General features: G+C 33.8%; 1 protein-coding gene across 1 annotated transcript; it reads left to right on the forward strand.

Annotated features, from left to right (window-relative positions):
* Positions 1 to 1,690: 1,690 nt before the first annotated feature.
* On the forward strand, positions 1,691 to 12,550 carry LOC139768952 (rhodopsin). The gene is made up of 6 exons (XM_071699629.1): positions 1,691 to 1,891; positions 5,442 to 5,536; positions 6,477 to 6,587; positions 9,117 to 9,376; positions 9,590 to 9,705; positions 10,081 to 12,550. Exons 1-6 carry the CDS (start codon positions 1,691 to 1,693, stop codon positions 10,327 to 10,329), a joined length of 1,032 nt encoding a protein of 343 aa, XP_071555730.1. The 3' UTR covers positions 10,330 to 12,550.
* Positions 12,551 to 18,740: the final 6,190 nt, after the last annotated feature.

Raw genomic sequence — 18,740 nt, forward strand, 5'->3', positions numbered from 1 at the left:
TATTGGAGAAAAAGTGTGAAAGGGAAGGATAAGGTACAATGGGCAAGAATGAGATGCGAAAATATTGGAAATGAAGGAAATAGGCAGGAGAGAGAGAGGTGTATGATATAGAAGAGAGGAGAAGGTGTGAAAGTGCGAGAAAATGAGAGATATAGGGAAAAGATGGAGTTGGGGAAAAAATTTAGAAATGGTTAGATGAGCTAAGGCAAGGAAAGAGAAGTAGACAGTGATCGAAAAAATGCTGAGGAGGAATATCAATGTAGCATGCGAATACGCAAGGATGTATGAAAAGATAGGGTATGAAAAGAAGAAGCGTAGGATGTAAGAATCATAAAGAGTAATGAGTAAACATGAATGCAATAATTTATAGAAAGTTAAGTAATGTAAGATTTATGACTAAAAGCATGTGCAATGTATAGATGGTGAATAACATATTATTATTATTATTATTATTATCATTATTATTATTATTATTATTATTATTATTATTATTATTATTATCATTATTATCATTATTATCATTATTATTATTATTATTATTATTATTATTATTATTATTGTTATTATTATTACTACACCGATTCCGTGTATATGTATGCATAAGTCTTTCCATTGTTCTTAGGAGTTTTAATTTTTTACGATAATGTTAAAACTTTTATATGAAAGAGAGAGGAATGAAAGATATATCTTTCATTTATCATATGTATATTTTATGCTCTGTCGATAAAATGTCAAATCAATTCATGTATGCGGAGAATCAAAAAATGTTGTATTCTTCCGCAGATTATTTTGTAAGATAATCTCGTATCTTGTAACTCGAGAAAAATAGATAGAATTTCATCTCTGCACAAAGACGCGCAATTCTGCACAATAACTGCACAATAGTGGCAGTATCAAGTTATATACGTAAATACAAAGAGAGAAATGTTCCGCCAGAAGACGTAGATTTTGAATCTTTAAAGCGAAATTCTTTCCAGCCGACGTATAACAAAGATTACAAGCTTTACCAATATTAAACTTCAAGTTTTAAAGCCTTTGTTTCTTTCGGCTAAAACCGCAGACAGACAAAGGGCAAATAAAACTGCGAGTAAATTAGTCAAACTTTAAACTCCCCGTAAACGTTAGTTAAGATAACGGATTAAACCGCGATGTAACTATTACATTGATAAATTTCGTTTCTCCAAAGTCAGTTAAAATTAGAAGGCGAAGAGAAACGAATTTAAAAGTTAAAATTGGTCAGAATCGTTGAAATCCGCTTCGAGGATTGCGAATATCGAGGAAAAACCCCGTCGCATCAAAGTAAATCTTATAAATTACCAAAAAGAGCGTCCCGGGGAACACATTAGCGCAGCGCTTTATGGCTTGCTTGACAGCGCATGACCCTTTTTTACGCTGTTGGGGGTTGGTTCTCGCTGGACGGCGGCCGGAGGGGTGTGCAGCGAGAGCGGCTTGTGCTTTATATACGGTAGCCTGACTTTGAAATTCATCCACTAGTTTTGATTAATACAATCAGGACAGACCTGCCGCGTTTGTCGTCGCTCATCTCCCTCAAGTTTCTAGTAGCGGATCTCCGAGAGCGCAGCCGCATTGATCATACTGTTTTCTCATCAATCAGGTTTCGTTCTCCCTGCTGTCAAGATTTCCGTTTGCCAGAAATTGCCACCGGAAGTCTCATCCGTCGACAAGAAGTATGCCACAGAATCCGAGCGCCGATCTGTCGAACGACGTTTCCATCCTCGAGAAAGAAACCGATATCTACATTTTCGCGGCGATCGTGCTTGGCTTTATCGGTTTTTTCGGTTTCGTCTTGAATCTGTTAATCGTAGTAACGGTCGTGAAGAACGCCAATGTATTGTGGACACCTACCAACGTGATCCTCATCAACATGGTCGTGAGTATTTCTACAGAAAATAAATTTAATTATTTACATTTCATATATTTTAATAATTAAATTTGATTTTTCCGGATAATGATTAAAATCGAAATTAATCTCTACGAATACCGAAGTGCGACTTTAATGACAATTCACAATTTCTTGTGTTTAGTAAATTCTGTTTCTTTCATATATATTTATATATGATGTCTTAAAAAATATTAGAGAATCGATAAGCAAATGTATATTTTAGTGATATTTTTGTCAAATTTATATTTAGCTTTCGTTAAAGAATGTAATATCCGTTTGTTTAGTATCTTAAAACACACATATAACACATTTTTACATCAAATTTAATTATTGGAGTAAAATAAATGAAGAATTGAGTGGAACTTTATATGCTTGTTATGAATGCTCTAAAGAACTCAAATAAAAAGCTTTGTGGAAGTTTCAAAGCTAAACTTTTAATAAATTCGGTAACGAAGAATCATTGTTTCTGCATATTTTCCAAGTCAGTTTCTAGCAAAAAAAATTGTATTACAGTATAAAAGAGTGCACAAAAACAAAGCGTACAAAAACAATCACATCCACGTTCGTTCTTTAATTAAAACTGCTACTCAGTCTAATTTCACATACGTTAATGTGAAAGCACACTGCCCCATGGGAATGCGAAAATGGTACTACTCAAAACAGTATGTGATTAATTCTAATTAGGTATTTTACAACGGTATGAAATGGATGGAATTCTCTGTCATGCGATTTACATCGTGAATTAACAAAGTTAACACCAATTTAATAATTAATATTGGTAATTTTTACATACTTGCAGCTATACAGTTACGAGAGAAACCTAATCAATTATTCCGTAATGTAAAATTACAACATAACAATATGGAGTATGATAAAACAATTAATGCAATATTATTTCTTTTCTGCTCAATGAGAAATTCACTGGACAGGCAGTCATCGAATTTTTTACTTTTATCATAACAGAAAAATTTCACAATTTAGTAGTTATAATATAGACTATCCTAAATCCTAAATAAAGAAAAGTCATTATTTCTCTCTCTCTCTCTCTCTCTCTCTCTCTCTCTCTCTCTCTCTCTCTCTCTCTCTCTCTCTCTCTCTCTCTCTCTCTCTCTCTCTCTCTCTCTCTCTCTCTCTCTCTCTCTCTCTCTCTCTCTCTCTCTCTCTCTCTCTCTCTCTCTCTCTCTCTCTCTCTCTCTCTCTCTCTCTCTCTCTCTCTCTCTCTCTCTCTCCTCCCTCCCTCCCTCCCTCCCTCCCTCCCTCCCCTTCTTCCCCGCTCCCTTTCTCATTCCCTTTGTCTCTGTTTCCGATAAATTTTAAAACCGAACTGTATTGACCTGTGAATTTTCAAGTATCTAAATACATCTGGAATTCAAAATCGTCCTTTACAATAATTTACTTTCGGATAATAAAATTTTCAGATACTTGAATACTTTAAACCTCTACATGAACAGTTCATTGAAACTGGTAAAATTTCGTTGCATAATTATTTCAATTTATAATATTTCATTTATTAAAAATTTAAAAAAGTCATGTAAAAATATGAAGATTAGAAGTTTACAAATGAAATATGGATGAGATCTAGCACTGGAATATTTGATAAAGCCACTGAAGAAATATATTAAAATATTAAAAAGAATTAAATTAAAAAATAATTATGATAAAAGCGTGGTATTACGTCAACTGTTTGTAAAGAGAGATATGTAAACTTGATAATAAAATAGGTAAACTTGTTGTGGGGAAATGAAATTAGGAACGAATACTTGATCAAGCGAAATATGATACGATGGATCAATAACAAATTGCGTTTTCGAATTATTGCAGTAAATAATTGAATGTGCAATTTCGAAAAGGGCGAATCTCGCATTTTTTGGCCTATACGTTTTTTCACTAATATATACTTACTTTAATTACGTCTACACATCTTTTTGTGCAAATTCTTGAAAAATTTTAATTTTCAGAGATGTGTTCTTTTCGAAATTGCGCACATTCAATTATTATATAGTAACATATGAATATTTAAATAATATTTTTGTAACAATTTTTGACATTTACGTTGTATATACAATGTATGATTAATTAATGTATAATTATTTGGATATGTAAATAATTTAAGTACATGCTTAATTATTCTGCACAAGAAAATTTTAGAAAATTATTAATTTACTTAAAAGTAAAAAGAGCTATATAGTATTTTTTTCCCAAAATACTACTATTAATTGCAATTCTATAAAATTTCCTTTCCTCAGCTTGCCATAAACTTAGCACATTTTTTATGATATATATAACACATTTATACATTTTATTTTTAAAATCTTAAATTACCAATTTATCACTTGCACAAAATTTTGTGTATAAAATATAACATATCAAACAAAGGTATTTTTTTATATTACGTCTTTCCTATCTTATTAATTTTCAAAAAAGTTAACCTCTTTGTTCGATTAGTTTTATTATATGCAGTTTTTCTAGAAATGCTTACAAGTAAATAATACAAGATACTTTACTTAAGCGGACATTTTTAAGCATTAGCAAGAACATGTTTCGAAATGTCAGGTCTTACAAAATAAAGATGAAAGACCATAAAACGGTTGGATTTATATGACAACCAGTGTATTTCGTCATACACAGCTAATTGTAAGAATTTTTCTCAACAATGTCACACGATGAATTGAAAATGAGGAAAAAACTAGTAACTTTATTAATGATATAAATATAAAAAAAATGCAGAGTTGTTGAGAACTATAGTATAGCAAGCTATGAATATCAAGCGCAGCATGTTTTCCTGTGTACGAATTTCATCTAAAACATTAAATTAAAAAATAAATTATGTTTCGACCCTACAAAAATATATAATAATGTAGTTACATTATAACTACACTTTAATAATGCTCTTATAAGAAAATTGCTTAACAATAAAGTTTAAAAAATCATAAAACATCGTGAAATTATAAAAAGTTATCAATCCAAACATAGAAACATGTCTTCTATTCTAGAAAGGAGATACACAATTTTTCGCAAAAAAGTCAGATTACTTTTTTTAAGCGTATATGTTTTAGATTATACGCATGTTTTTATGTATTTATTGCCTTTGAATCCAATTTCGAATACCTCTTATTTGAATATGTTGAGTTAAACTCATGTTGTTTGTTTTGCTATCCGAATTCCAAACTTCTGCGAAATAACTCTCTAGTCTCTAGTGGTACACTGCAATTCAAGATAATGGTGTGAAATAAAAGCTTCACCTCGTTTGATGAAAGAGGCAACGAAAACTAACTTTTAATAACTTTGAAAGGTAGTCAGTCCTCAATATTATTACAAAATCTTGTTTAAATATATTTCTACATCGACTTTATACATATAAATATTAAGAATGCAATATGTTTGATAATAAGTAATTCGTATTTATGACAGGAAAAAAACGCAAAGTATTTTGTAATCTCAAGAGATGTAGCGGCTCTAAATGCATAATATTATGCCATTCGATTAGTTTAAAGAGTTGCAAGCGTATTTGTAATGCTTGACACGTTTATTATGACAGGTTGGAGATTTCTTAGTAGCTGCGCTGGGAAATCCTTTCGCACTGACATCGGCAATCGCACGTTCATGGTTCTGGAGTCACAAAATGTGTCTATGGTATATGTATTATTATTATTATTATTATATAAAGAAATAATCGTTCGTCAAAACGCACCAAGTTTTATTTCTCAATTGAGTAAAACTTACTTACAGATTAATCTCAAGTGTGTACATAAATGTTTCGTAAGTTTTAGGCATGATTAATAAAAGTATGCACGTACCTGTAAGAACTAAATTGCTAAACAAGTTAAACTGAAATGGAAACAATTTAAATATCAAAAAATCGACAAATTTAATTGTAATGTTTTGAAGCATTTTAATCAGCTTAATTATTTGAAATGTCAATAAAATTTGTCTGCTCTAATAATACGCGCTTGAAAAATCATCTACTGTGTATATACATACGTGCGTGAAATGTATAAACTTTTTTCCGTCGTACTTAAAACAATGGATTCATAAAAACATGTTTATTAACAGAATAATATCTATTTATCATTTAAGTATGCGGATAAATAAAATCTCTGTAAATAACACTATTATACGAGCCTCTAAACTGATCAACTCTACGAAATAAGAAATAGAAAATGATGAAGTTTTAAACTAATCCGATGCTCTGGAAGTAAAATTGAATAATTTATGAAAAGTAAAGTTGATCGGTTTGGCTTTTGAGAGGCTCGTATAAGCAATAGCAGAGTTCAATAACGTGTCGAGTCTTCTCGAGTTTATAATAAAAGTTATATGACGTGAAGATTAATTCAAGATTAATTCATGAACCCAGCAAGCACCAAGTATAAACATGCAGCTCACATGCAAGTTATAATTTCCTACTTAACAATGTAAGTGTAATATGAGTAGAAAATTATAACGTGCATGTAAGTTACATGTTACTTGGTGTTTGCTGGAAACAACCTACCTTATAGAAAATTCAGCATATTCAATTATACGAATATTACGCATTTATTTAATTGTAAGAATCAGATAAATTATCTAACTTTAGGTACGCGTGGTTCATGACTACCATGGGATTTGCCAGTATCGGTAATCTGACAGTGATGGCAATAGAGAGATTCCTACTAGTCAAATATCCGATGAGAACATTCTCGATAAGGTAAGAAATCGTCAATTTCTCTTCTATATACACACTTTTCAGGATATAAACGATATATAAGCTAAAATATATATATTTACTTATCTAATCAATTTATCTTCAGAACGCTCTGAAAAATTTATGAATCTCTCTGATTTATGACCGACATACGAAACACGTGTTGCCTGTGTTAAAAAAGAACGCTTCTGCTCTCCTTATTAAATTTTACTTCCGAAAAATAATCTTTTCCTTTTCACGGTAATACGTAACGATTATAATATAAAAGTTGTGAATACGGCGAAATGATTAACTTGCGCATTCCTCGCACTTTCTATCGCACACTTTCATCGCAACGTTCTCCGGGAAGCGATGTTACTCATCACATCTACGAGGCGATCATTAACACCTTCAAAATGTAATTTGCACAGGTTCGCGATGAATTTTAATTGCATCACACTCTTCCATTTTCCATTTCTCCTGTCGTATACCATGTATGAAAGACGGACGCAAGTAACAAAGCATGTTTAAATGCCAAAAGACTGTTAGGGCTAAGTAGCACTACGAAATTATTGTGAAACGCGTTGCATAGGAATCTTATTTTCTTCACCGCAGACCGTAAGGTGACTTGCATACAATTCGCGCAAGTTAAGCAATATATTGAGTATAAATCACTTCGATAAAATGTCAACCGATATCATAGCATTAATTACGCCTTTCGTTTATCCGCCAAGGACATCGTCGTGGATTATCGTCTTTTGATTAAAAGAAACGCAATATCATCGTCTTGACACTGTCGTTTCAAGGTCATTTGTTTCTCAGGCTTTCGTAATTAACGACGGTTTAAAAATGATCTCCTTGTTATCGATGGAATCCTATTTTATACGCACGAGAAAGTGGTAGTATAACCAAGCAAAAGAGCGGACTTTCAATCCGCTTTAACAGTAAATCCGCATAATTTTACTAACGAGTTAATCGTTTCACTAACGAATAAAAACTCCTTATTGGAACATTGTTACATAATGATTAACGCTATTTATACAGTAACAATTATCGGTATAAAAATAAATTTACGTGTTGATAGTAACAAAATAGACAAATAAAATTATTTAGAGATTTTATTAAAATTATTTAGAGAGACATTGGCTGCGTTTCGATATTCACTGCCAGTACTGAAAATCTGTAGTTTACGTCACGTATACTATAGATTTTCAGTACTGGCAGTGAATTAAGTGAATATCGAAACTCAGCCATTATAAGAGAAGACAAATGAATAGCGAAAATATTCATTATAATCAATTTATAGGCATAAAACATTAAATTGGCAATATTAAATAAAAGAACAAAAGTTCAAAAATTAAAAAATGCGTTTGTTAATTACTTGCATGATTTGAATTAAACTTTAACTATTAACTTACCGAAGTATTTGGCATTAAAAAATCAGAAATAGTAAAAAAATTGTATCCAGACTTTTGCTACAGAGAGAAAAGTGTTCGACGATTATATTCTTGAATCTGCAAACTTTTTTTAATATGTGTTTCAAGTCCGACAAATAATCGGCGCGCAGTTTATTAAGTTGGAATATATGTATATGTATATTATATACACTGTAATTCGTTATTTCTGTAACTATTAATTTCTTTACTTGCGCACCACGTACCGCGTCTGACTCGTATCGCTATTTATTAATTTGTTTTTTTAATATTTTATAAAAATTTGTTATTAATCTACTGCCTTTTTAATGTAATTAAAACTCGATAATTGAGAAAGAGACTCAAGAATTTTTAATTTATTAATCAAATGCAATATATCTATAGTAATTATCGGAACAACGGTTATGTCACAAGACGACATTACCGATATTGATTTTTATCTTATTATTCGTACAATTATGTGCTTTATTACATTGTTGATATAATGAAATATCTTCTTGATGTAATTAAATTAATTTAAATTAAAACGACAAACAAGCCGGTGTTGTATACGTATAGCTTTTATTTCTATTTGCTTTAATATACGAACACTAAAATTCCGCTTACGTACAAAAAAAAAATAGTTAGGTCCCCAAGAAAATATTTTTTCACATAGTACCAATGGCCTTATTTACTTAATATAATCACATATTTATTTAGAATTAGATATTTTTACTTAAATTACTATGTGAAAAAATATTTTCTTGGATCTAACTATTTTTTTTTTCAGTGTATTAGAAAAACTGGGGCATGTAGAAAAACGTTAAAGCGGAGAAATTCCGTGCTTCCACTTCTCACTTATTTTATTTGTCTGTTTTATATTTTATGTTTGACTTTTTGTTTATATTTATTTCTGGTCTACATTCTATGTTTCTTCTTTTTCCCAACAAAAAGTATTTTATCTGCAATTAATGATAAATAGAACAGACAAAATAAGAGAAAAGTAAAAATACGGAATTTTATTTAATTAACATAAATTGAGCTCCATCTCCCAATAAAGATACAATTTTGTATAATTTAATATTTCTCTTAAGCCGTCCTAAGTAGATTACTTTTTACTGTAAAAAATCAATTGTTATAGGCATGCTTACATATTGGCGTTCTTGGTTTGGATATACGCACTCTCCTTGTCATTACCGCCATTCTTCAATTGGGGAACTTACGGCCCGGAGGCAGGTAACATATCCTGCAGCGTATCCTGGGAAGTACACGATCCTAAAACGCACAACGACACCTACATCGGATTTTTATTCATTTTTGGGTTCTTTCTTCCTATCATAATAATCATCAGTAGTTACTGCGGCATAATAAAGACTTTGAAGAAAATAGGAAAAAGAATTAGTAAGTAACACTTCTTCAGTTTTAAACAATAGTTGTACAAAAATTAAGCCACATGTAAACTCCTCTTTGTTTAATTGTAAGGTGATGTTGAATGAATTTTTTGTAAAAAAAAAAAAAAAAGAAAAAATAATTCCAAATTGATGAAAGAAAAAAAAATGATTCCAATTGATGAATTGATAGTATTGTTAATTTTGATTATTTATCTCGTTCCAGATACGAAAAATAGACGGGAGAAGAAAGTCACTAAAATGGTATATTTAATGATTCTTGCTTTTTTAATTGCTTGGTTGCCATACGCCGTTCTTGCTCTCGCAACTCAATATTTCAACGTAAGTACTCTCATCAATTACGAAAGGTTCAAGATACTTTTTAAAGATCTTAAAAACAGCTGTTACGAAATGCTAGTTTTAATGTTTTTAATTTGGTTAATTATTTCAAATTATAATTCGCAAGCTGCAATCAATAATCTTGGACCGCTGCGTGACATAAATAAATAGCGAGAGTGTTACAGCATACATATTTAAACAGCAAAATCTTTTTATCCAAGCAATCAGGTCAACGCCTTCATGATTGAGCAGTCATATCAGAATGCCAATCTAATGACTGACACGCCGGTAGCTTCCTAATAACTCGATTAATTTCTCCCCAGTTTACAGCAGGCTGTGAAGGATTATAGCTTATGAAAGGCACGTATATGATTGCAGGTACAACCCTCCCATATCATAGCGGTGCTGCCAGCGCTTCTCGCGAAATCCTCCATCTGCTACAACCCCATAATATATGCGACTATGTCTGCCCAATTTCCCAATATTTGGAAGAAGATATTCTCCAGCAATGGAAATAACCTTAAGAATAAGCAACAGCACGGAAGCAACATGGAAGCGAACCTCAAACTCAAGACAGAGAAAAAGAGTGCCAACCGCCTTTCAACTCAATTGAATGGAAAGGCATAATAATATACATTACTACGTGACTGCAAATATAAAGTAAAAAAGAAAAGGAAAACAATACATAAAGAAGAATATTGCTAGGGGACCAAGAGCGCGCGTTACTTCATCGTTTATTTTCAACTATTAAAGAACAGTAGCTCGGGTTTTCCGTGCAAATCGATTTCTTTCATGTAAATATGTATACTTTCCTCTCTTTGCACTTTTTCGATTTTAATTTAACACCGTTCGTGACAGGAAATTCTCCCTGGACGTGCATTTTGCGTTTGAAATTAATTCCGACCAAGCGCCTGGATATGGCATACAAATTATTATTCAACCCGATATAAATTACGGTTTATTTGCTATGTCTGCATATTGTATATTTGAATATTGTATTGCTCTGTTGAAATATTGTAATATGTTCTTCGATCGATGTTTAAATAAATCTACAGACATAGGTTATATATAGATTAAGTCTCATTCATGAAGAAATGCTAATGTAACGTGTATAAAGAATTAAAAATCATTGTATTTTGCGCTAATATCGCTCTCGCTACATATCTGCCGATTTTTCAACGGATTCGTTGTAAAATATAAGTGTTTAATGTGTGAAACGCGATTTCGCTTCAAGAACTCTAAAGTTTTAACATGACTTTAGATACGCAGGCATTTCCAGCATTCCAGCGCAAATCGAGTTCGATTTATAATCTTCAACAACAAAAAAAATATATGTGCAAAATAAAATCGCAAAAGAGTAGAAGTAAACTGTATGTTTAGCATATATTGACTGTGTGCTGTGAAAATTAAAAAACTTAAGATTTGTACTCGCGGGTTGATCTAAACTTTGTATAATCCAATTTCGGCACTAATGCACCTGTCTTTTGAGGGGAATTAAGTCTTCGAAAACAAATTTGTTTATAGAACGAGTTTACCTACTCACGCGAAAGAAACTTCCAACTTTCCGTAAAAGGGAAAGTTCTAACTCGTTACCTTGTATCGTCTCTCGAAATACGCAATTTGTACACAATCTGTATTCGATAAAATCAGAATATCGTGGAAACTCTAGTGCCAATTAAGTAGTATCGCAATTCGCTCACAAGTGTTCGCGATTGCACGTAATTGCGCGTAAGAAAAGATAAAATATTCATCACTTTGATTTTTTCGACAGTGAACGATGACAGTGAATATAATGCGTATCTCTCGCCGAGATAATATCTATCCAGTAGCTATCGTTACATGATTTGTTGAAATGCCGATAGAGCAGGTTGCGCATGCCGCTTGCGCGTATGTGTGCGTGTGCGTGTGAATGTGCGTAAGAGGCAGTTGACAGGTTCGCAGGTCCTACATTGTTGAAACACGATCGGGTGATTGCGTTATATGAGCAACCAGCGCGGAATCGAGTATTACGATTCGTAACACGCGCAATTATGCCACATCAGAGAAAGTGAAATCGCAAGGAAAATGTGTGGCTGCCGCGGGGCAACCGACACACTCGCATCCCCCCTGCTCCCCGCGAGTTCTTATTAACATTTTCTGGACGAGCCGCTTTTAGCGGGGATCCGCGATCCGCGTCTCTCGCGCGGAGATTGAGGAACTTTCGCGCATGCCGATGACGTCTCTATTATCGGACCGGAAAAGTCCGCTTATTTTTTGTTGAACCAAGCGTCAGAATTACGTTTAAAAAAATGTCTCGTCCTACTGAAAAATTCACAAAATGTGTCTCATTAAGCTGTTCCTCCAATCTCTTTAATTAGCGTCCCCTGACAATGGTTTTCCTTTTTTTTAATCTCGTAGTTTCTATTGTCCAACCATATAATTAGGAAAGTGAAAATAGGCATGAACAGTATGGATCGATGTGTTCGCGTGGTCATATAAAAATGCTAGAATATGATAGAATACACTTTTCAATGTGTGAAGCTGCGATTCGAATAACACAGCCTTCTTTCTCGCGAGCTATAATATTAGACACAGATATAATTATATAGCGTTTGCTTAGTGGCAGCGATGCTTCAGTAATTGAGGTACAATTATCCTTTGTCCATAATCAATAATTATAACGACATAAGATGAGATTATATCTGTTTACATTTGCAAAACGTGTAGTAGTCTTGTTATTTCTGCCAATCTTCATTTATCGTGATGCATTTTAATCTTAGAATCAACTAATCTCATAAGATTGATGTACATTGTATACTTTAGATATTTTTATTTAATATAAAAGCATTTAACGTTTAATATAATCTAACTTATGGCTTAATTAAGTACTTAATTACAATTTGATTTAATTTTTTTCTATGCTTCAACGGATCTCTTAACATTTTTGTCACTTTCATCATTTGTTAATCAAATTTTATGACCATGCAATCTAAGCTGGATTTATGTTTTCTCTTCGTAGTGCCTTCAATTAGAGCCATCGTTTATCGCGATCGCGAGAAAGAACTTACTCTGCAGGAATTCTCGACTCAGATGATATAATTATATCACAACTTTCTTTTATTAAGAATAATTCGATCATGCTCCCATGCTTCCTAAGAGCTTAAGATTAAAATTAAAGCTGTTGACGGTCCCTTCGCGTGCAGTAACCGGAAAAATTAACGCGGCGGTCTACCATGACTGATCTTATCCTAGCCCCAGGCGATGAGGAAACATAGTGTAGATTAACGCGAGCAGTTGCACGAGCATCCAAGAAAAAGTGCAAGACTGAGAAAGTATCGGTATGACTCAGGCCGCGCTTGTACTAATTGTAAGATACAATAATCGACCACTTCATAACCGTCTATTTATAACTATTTCTGCATGGTCGCGTTTATGTCACGGTCACGTTTTTACGGTCCTGCATGATATGCGTGACACGCGGGTATTAAATGGAAGATTCAATACAATTATATACAAGATGTCCAACAAAAAAAAGATCCGTCAATCTTTAATTTTAATCCAGTCTAATCTGTATAAATACGCTGAATGTTGTTTGAAAGTATATACAGTTTGGAAAATAATTTGTTAACAAAAAATTAAGAGAATCTTTTCTCATCCAGAGCGTTAAAAAGTAATAAGTAATCTTCACACATTTCTTTTTAATCAGGAAATCTTTACAACTAAACTTCTTTTATTTATTAAATTCAAACACCAGTTTAGAATCTTTTTATTAGTGTAAGGCTGATAAAAATCGAATGTGTAAATAATGCGATGCGAAAAGAATCTTCTTTTAATGGTGTGTGTGTGTATGTGCCTACAGTTGCGTATCACAGTTATCTGAAGCAAAAGATCAAAGTGCTTCTTGCTCTTTATGAGTATGGCTACCGAAATAAACTATTTAAAAAAAAAACGATTAAAAGACTACTTAAAAAAGATGAAAATAACAGAATGGCGGTATTAAAAAAAAAGTCGCATTTTGCAATTATAACTACAGTACAACATCAGAGTTTTAAGGATTGGAATTGAGCGAAAGAGCGAAAGAGGATTATCTATTTTTGGCATATAGTTTAAAACTGATCAAACAATCCGTTCTTAAAATATCGTAAATTTAGAAAATATTTATTATACGTATTTACAAAATATGATTTTGAGAGAAACGCATTAAGTAGTTCAGAGAGTTTAGATGTTTCAACAAGTTTTCTTACGTACTTACGAAGTATTACAGTCTTCTTCATGAAAAAAATATTCTTTTGCTTTTTTTGACTTTTACTTCTTCCGATTCTGATCTTAACCATATATTACAGTCAAATTTTAAGGCTCCTGGATGGTCAGCCGAGAACTCTGCGTTGACGGTGACGACGTACCGTCGCGGCAGAAATCAGAACCCTCTCCAATGGAGAATTCTGTCCTTTGTGACATGTTAACAACCTATTTTGTTGTGCATGCTATTTCTTTATTATTCGCTCTGTGCTTGTGCTCTAACGTTTAACGTATTCGTGAAAGTCGTAAAATTGACCGAAAAGTAAGATTTGCATGCGGAAGGAACGTTTTCACCTCCTTTCGATAGTCGTTAAACGGCTGTTTTTCCCGTATGTTTAGGCTTCGTTTTATGGCTGTTTGTTTATTGTCGAGGGAAAAGGGTAGTTTTCGGCCAATTTCGGAAGTGTTCTGAAACGATCTATAGTGATGTTTTATTGAAATGTCTTTTTATTTGAAAATGGCATGCACAACAAAATTGGGTGTTTTCCTCGCCTCGATAGTAAGAATCCAATATGACCGCGGTGACCATCCAGGAGCCTTAAAAACATAATTTTAAGACTAAAAAATATTCGGAAAAGAATGTAAAAATTTCGTACGAAAAAACAGTACAAAACGCATTCCTTAAAAATCGCGAAACGCGATGTTTACTGAATCAATTAACACGTAACTCGTAACAGATTTGAATAAGTTATACAACAACAACTTTACGACGTTCAAGTTCGGTGTCACTGCTCGTAATGATATGAGTTCCCTCGGTAATAATCACACGAATGAGGATCTTAGGTAATCCGTTTTTGTCGATATTTACGCGCGACTGGCGTCGGCGGAATTGCCGAGAATTAAGTATGTACACAGGTTCGACGAACATTATAGAATCATCAAACAGAGTACAGATAATCTACAAAGCTGCCGTATTCGCAGTGGTTTCAGGGAAGAGTTGCCGAAGTTAAATAATCGCGTTAATCAAAGAACATTTCGTTAAAATATGCAACCGTCTACGTGCCAAAAACACTTTGAAAGAGAGAGAGAGAGGTAGTTTCGTTTCGACAGATATGGCCCGTGTCTCGCAGGGCTTCGTAAACTCAAAGTCAAACACGCATCTCCGTTTGAAACGGATGTAGCCAGGTAAATTTTATTTACCAAATACTCAGATAACTCATTATAACGCTAAGGTATTTCTGACCACGTTTTTTTAACAGGATAAATTTAATCCTTGTAGGAAAAATATAATTAACGTTTCCGAACAAAACTCGTTAAAACTGATTGAAGTTCGATATAACTCTGATCAACAATTCTGTTCATCTGATCTGCTCGAAAACTGCAAGCGAACGTTGAAGGCCGTCGCTACACACGACACACTTTTGCGGAGCGCGGCAAGAATTGATAATCCGAAACAAGCAACACAAATAAGTTCGACGAAAGTCTCCAAGCAATTATTTTCTGAAAGTAATAGTCCAGTTCCGCGAATGTTATGCTATATTAAAGTTTCGCTCCATTAAGCTTGGCTTCATTAAGTCGAAAGTATCGATTTACCTCGTTATTACATAAAAGTTCATGAATCGTTAATTGCTATATCAGGTAATAACATGGCCTAGTTTATTTCATTTTGTCGTTCAGTGTGATAATATGAAAGATTTCCGCGATGATTTAATTCGTCGAGAAATATAGACGAGAAAAAATATAACAGATTATATTAATATACATGTTCTAGATTCGAATATACCCGCCAATAGGTTAAACGATTATTGCATGTATAAATTATAGAAACAGGTTACTATATAAGCTACTTCGTTTTTTTTTTTAATGAAAAAAAACGACGATTTAGTAAGTTCCAACTTTTTGGATTTATTCATTTATTACTAGAACTAGAAGCTTAAAAGGCTGCATTCCGATATTTTCTGTTAGTAACTGTCAATACTGAAAATCTATAGTATAGGTGACGTAAAATATTGAAAAATATAGATTTTCAGTATTGACAGTGAATATCGGAATGCAACCTATCTCTCACGAAAAGATTTGTTACGTCTTCAGGTTTATTTCATCACATCTCGATTAACGATCGGTATGGAAAACATTATTTTCTATTTCTATAGTTGATTATTGTCCAACCTGTTCCTAGCGTCGCGTTCGAGAGAGCATACAACAAATGGGCACGTGGAAGAATTCACGACACGAGTCGCCCGCGGCGCGCGTCACTTTCTACGGTAAGCGCCGAAAACTCGAGACGGGGCTCCGCGCGAGAAAACGATATCCGAAACCGGATATCACCCAGATAGAGCGGCCGTGAATGTATAAAACGAGGAAAGAAGAACGTGTTTTCGGAGGCGGCGTCGGTTAACGAAGGCGCTGCCATGCGCGCTGTAATGAAATATGCGGATGCCGCCGCGCCTAATTCCGCCAAGATTCGATAAGGAGCGATTAATCCCGTTGATAGACGGTGTGAATAATCGATGACGATAAAATATATATTACGTAGTACGAAATGTTTTATAATCTCGCGTAAAATTGCATTTATAAGAAGAGAAAGTTTTTACAGAGAAATCATAGAGATAACGCTAGAATATCGACGAAATTTCCACTTTATTTACAAATGATATTTGAGCTATGTTTTCACGTTAGAAGAGATGAAAGGAAAATATTTCCCTCGTTTCTCTCTGTATTTTATTTTATATTTCGTCCCTCTTTTATTTCTCTTTTTTTACGAGGTAACATAAATCAGGGATTTGAAAAGTCCATTTTTAACGCTCTTGAAAAATTCCTTCACGTTCAATTTATATATTCATAACAAGCATATTTCATATTGCATCATTAATATAAATTTCACAAAATAATCTCGCGTAGCGAGGCTATAATACTAAAGATATATGACTGATGTACAGAATAATGTACATCATGTCGAACGACATTACTAACGTTAAAATATTATAGCAATCGCAGGATAATATAATAACGTCGCTGGTAATCTCGTGAATGTACCAGAATATGGGCAATCTTCAGCCGCGGTATATCGAAGTATTTCCGCAGCGTTCCGCGGTATATCGAGCATACGCAGTTACCAATAATAATCGATATGCAATATAAACGGAAGCTGCGTACCACGTGTCGCTCAAATATGAATTGTCTACTCGGAAATTGCCGATCAATACGAGGGAAAGTCCGGTTCGTTACGCAAGCCGCGCGTCGACGGCTTTTCCGCGGTGAAGCGACAGACAAAAATCGCGATCCGCCACGGTTGACAATAAAACGCCCGAGTGAACATCCGGAAGGAGAGACTTTCTTCCCTGGCCATTTAAATTCAATCCGTCGCGCAATTCGATTCCGCACGAAAAATTGAAAATAACAAAGTTGATGGCGGAAATTGTGCAGTGAGTGGCGCAAACAGTGCCGGTAAATTGTTTTTTTTTCGTTACGATATTCCGGCGATACTCTTCCCGCGCGGTTCCGATATTTTAGAAAGTTGCCTCGATCAGAGGCGTTTTCCGTCTGTTGCAGCGGAACCGCCGATTCCACGGAATGTTAATTAAATTTCGGCCGATTAAACGCGTCAAACAGCTTCTGCCGTCAAAGAGCTAAAATCAAAGACCTAGTGTTGTCCGGTCATCGTAAGTTCTCTTAAAAAAAAAAAAAAAAGCATCCCGCGCGGAATAAAATATAAAAAAATATTAAATGTGAGTAATATTCGCCATATAGGGAATATCGTAACATGAATAATGCATAAACTTCATAGAGTCGTGACGCCATCGGACACTCTCGCTGCCAGAGCACAAATTTCAACGTTAAATTTTAATGTCATTTCCAATTTATTAATTCCATCGAAAGTGTAACAAAAAAAAAAGTGGCGACCGTATGTGTAATACGTAATACAGATTTCGAGGGTAATCGAATATTGATCCTCCACGTAAACCAGCGAATATGTCATTACGATTTTACGCGGCGCTGGATGTGGCGAGTATAATAATGCAAATTTTATGCAGCGATAATGGACGCGCCGTGCATAAAAATGCAGATAACGAAGAATAGGAATAATCAGAGAATCATCTGACTGACGAGATGATTGTAGGTAATGTAAAAAATAACCAGGATATTAGGACTAAAATATAGTGTTTCTCGCGTATTAATATTAATGAACCATCTAAAACTGGATTTTTTATTTTTAATTTAAGATTCGTGTTTGCAGCGATTATGTAAAGGTTCGAATAATAAACAAATGTTTCGGGAAGACATGGAATAAAATTATGTAGATAGTGAATCACACAAATATTTCGCATCTACCTCGCCTTCCATGCGGCTGCAACAGATTAAGCTAATATTATATTTGTCTATAAATATCCTGGTTTTCCCAGTGTAACAACTCGCACATCGCGTAACAGTGCATATGACGTAAATTGCATATTACTAACATACGACGTTATTTAATTTTTTCTGGTATAGTCGAGACTTTCGAGAATGCTTTCATCGATTATTTCTCTTCTACGGATACAAATTAAACCTACTAAATGTTGCGAAATAAATCGTTAGCCTTGCCTTATCTGCTTTTTCTTCCACGATCTTGTCTCGATAATGTCTGCGATAAACCTGCTAAACCAAACTTGTTTTTTCTGTTTTTTTCCATATTTAAATCTCGCTTCGATTCACAACGTGAAAGACCGTTCGCACGAGGTTGCCTAGAAAGGATAGCGTAGAAAGAGTAAATAGCGCCAGCATCACATCGGCTTCCTGGATCGTAACGGTCCAGATCAGCGAATATCTCGACGCGCACG

The sequence above is a fragment of the Temnothorax nylanderi genome, unplaced genomic scaffold, assembly GCF_030848795.1.
Source record: "Temnothorax nylanderi isolate EJ_2023f unplaced genomic scaffold, tnyl_v1.0 TNYL_tig0019_pilon, whole genome shotgun sequence".
NCBI classification, from domain to species: domain Eukaryota; kingdom Metazoa; phylum Arthropoda; class Insecta; order Hymenoptera; family Formicidae; genus Temnothorax; species Temnothorax nylanderi.